Source organism: Pinus tabuliformis, chromosome X, assembly GCF_031772625.1.
Source record: "Pinus tabuliformis cultivar Carrire ecotype Pingquan chromosome X, CPIR1, whole genome shotgun sequence".
Taxonomy (NCBI): Eukaryota; Viridiplantae; Streptophyta; class Pinopsida; order Pinales; family Pinaceae; genus Pinus; species Pinus tabuliformis.
Window position 1 is genome coordinate 1140136990 of NC_142308.1, and position 1536 is coordinate 1140138525.

Consider the following 1536-nt stretch of genomic DNA (forward strand, 5'->3'; position numbering starts at 1 on the left):
CTATATATTTTTCTGTTTTGTCCCCAAGCTTGCATCTCAATCCCCTTCAGTTTTTACACCATCAAGTGAGAGAGCAGAGCTTGGAAGTGCCTTCCAGATTATCTGTGTTCTTTTATTTTTCTGGTTGCCTGAGGTTGTTATGTCTCCACCGTGTACTGTGCCCAGATTTTAGAGTTCCTTTCTCTCGTTTTCGTGCTGCCATGAGCCTATGAATTACAAGTTAATTACAGTGATCCCGCTGGTGCTTGTACGTTTACGTAGATAGATAATGTGCTTCTAAAGCTCACGGCACCATCGTTCCAATAAGCTATTGTTCGTTGCGTTGAGGAGTGTGCCTACTCCTAGAAGCGTGAACGATTACTTCCGCAGGGTGAAATTGCCTTCAATGTGCAATTCGATGTGCTAGAAGCCAATAGACCAGGCTGGCGATTATTAAAGAGATCGCAGGGTTCAACTTTTGTATGTGGAGGTTTACCACTAGAATTGGTCGCATTTCAGTCAAGCTATTTTTCTATCGTTTGAGGCCGAGAGGAAACTAAAGGCTCGGGCTCTCTTCAGTAATTTAACCAGATTTCAAAACAATTGGAAAGGAAAGCTACTACTATTTTTGATCAAGCCAACACATCAGAAAATAAGAAGGGAAGGGACTACTACACTTGAGGCATCAGAATGTGTTTAACATCAATGGCTGGAGGTATTCTTCTTGGGCATTAAAGTTTTATTTTTAGATTCTTTTAAGTATTTTTAATTCCGTATTAAAGAATCGTTGTTCAGGTTTAGCATTGTTGAAATTCGATTGTTAATTAGAATAATCGTTATTTCATCTAATAGGGAATCCTTGCTAAGACATGCCCCTGGCTGGTTTGTTGCTTATTTTCTCTAATTCGTGAGTCTCCCCCCTCATAGTACCCTAGAAAAATTGAAGTTCGACCAAGAAAAAAAAGATTTAATTCAACGGACTCTGCGCAGTATGCTACAGAAAGCAGACAATAATAGCAAAACGAATGCCTCTGCAATACCTCCCTGACGGCTTCCAGATAAGGCAGATTTCAATTTTTTTCGAATTCCAAACAGGAACATGATTAACAGGAGAAGAAAGCCGCCAGTAACACCAAAAATTATGGGTAGTTTGCTTGAAGACTTTTCTGGAGGTGATGGAGACGCAACATAGATTTGTGGTGCGGGTGAAGGCGAAGGATTAAAGAAAATATATCCTTCATATCGAATAATGCAGCTTCTAGCCATACCCCGAGCTCCGAGTCGTCCATTATTGTTTTTGAACAATTCATCAATTCTTGTTGACAGACATGTCTTGCAGTCGTCAAGGGGTATATCTCCCCAGCACTGAGCCAGGCCGTAGATCGGGCGCAACTGGCTGGAGTCTGCAGTTGAACCGGAAGCATATCGATTCGTTGCAGTTCCAGCTGTAATATCAGATGACAAATTAGACAAAAGCTGCCGAGCAGCCTCGGCATAGGCAGCAGGGTCTGGGGAGGCGATAACGTTATTGAAATTATTATATCCAGTATCATCCAT

The 1536-nt window shown here is 41.6% G+C and overlaps 1 protein-coding gene across 1 annotated transcript; it reads right to left on the reverse strand.

Annotated features, from left to right (window-relative positions):
- Window positions 1-951: 951 nt before the first annotated feature.
- LOC149143871 (cysteine-rich receptor-like protein kinase 6) lies at window positions 952-1536 on the reverse strand. Its single transcript, XM_089451973.1, has one exon. It carries the CDS (start codon window positions 1534-1536, stop codon window positions 952-954), a length of 585 nt encoding a protein of 194 aa, XP_089308099.1.

What these genes read in the sequence shown, in the direction of transcription:
- LOC149143871 (XM_089451973.1), bottom strand. Translation starts at nt 1,536, where the DNA reads ATGGATGATACTGGATATAATAATTTCAATAACGTTATCGCCTCCCCA.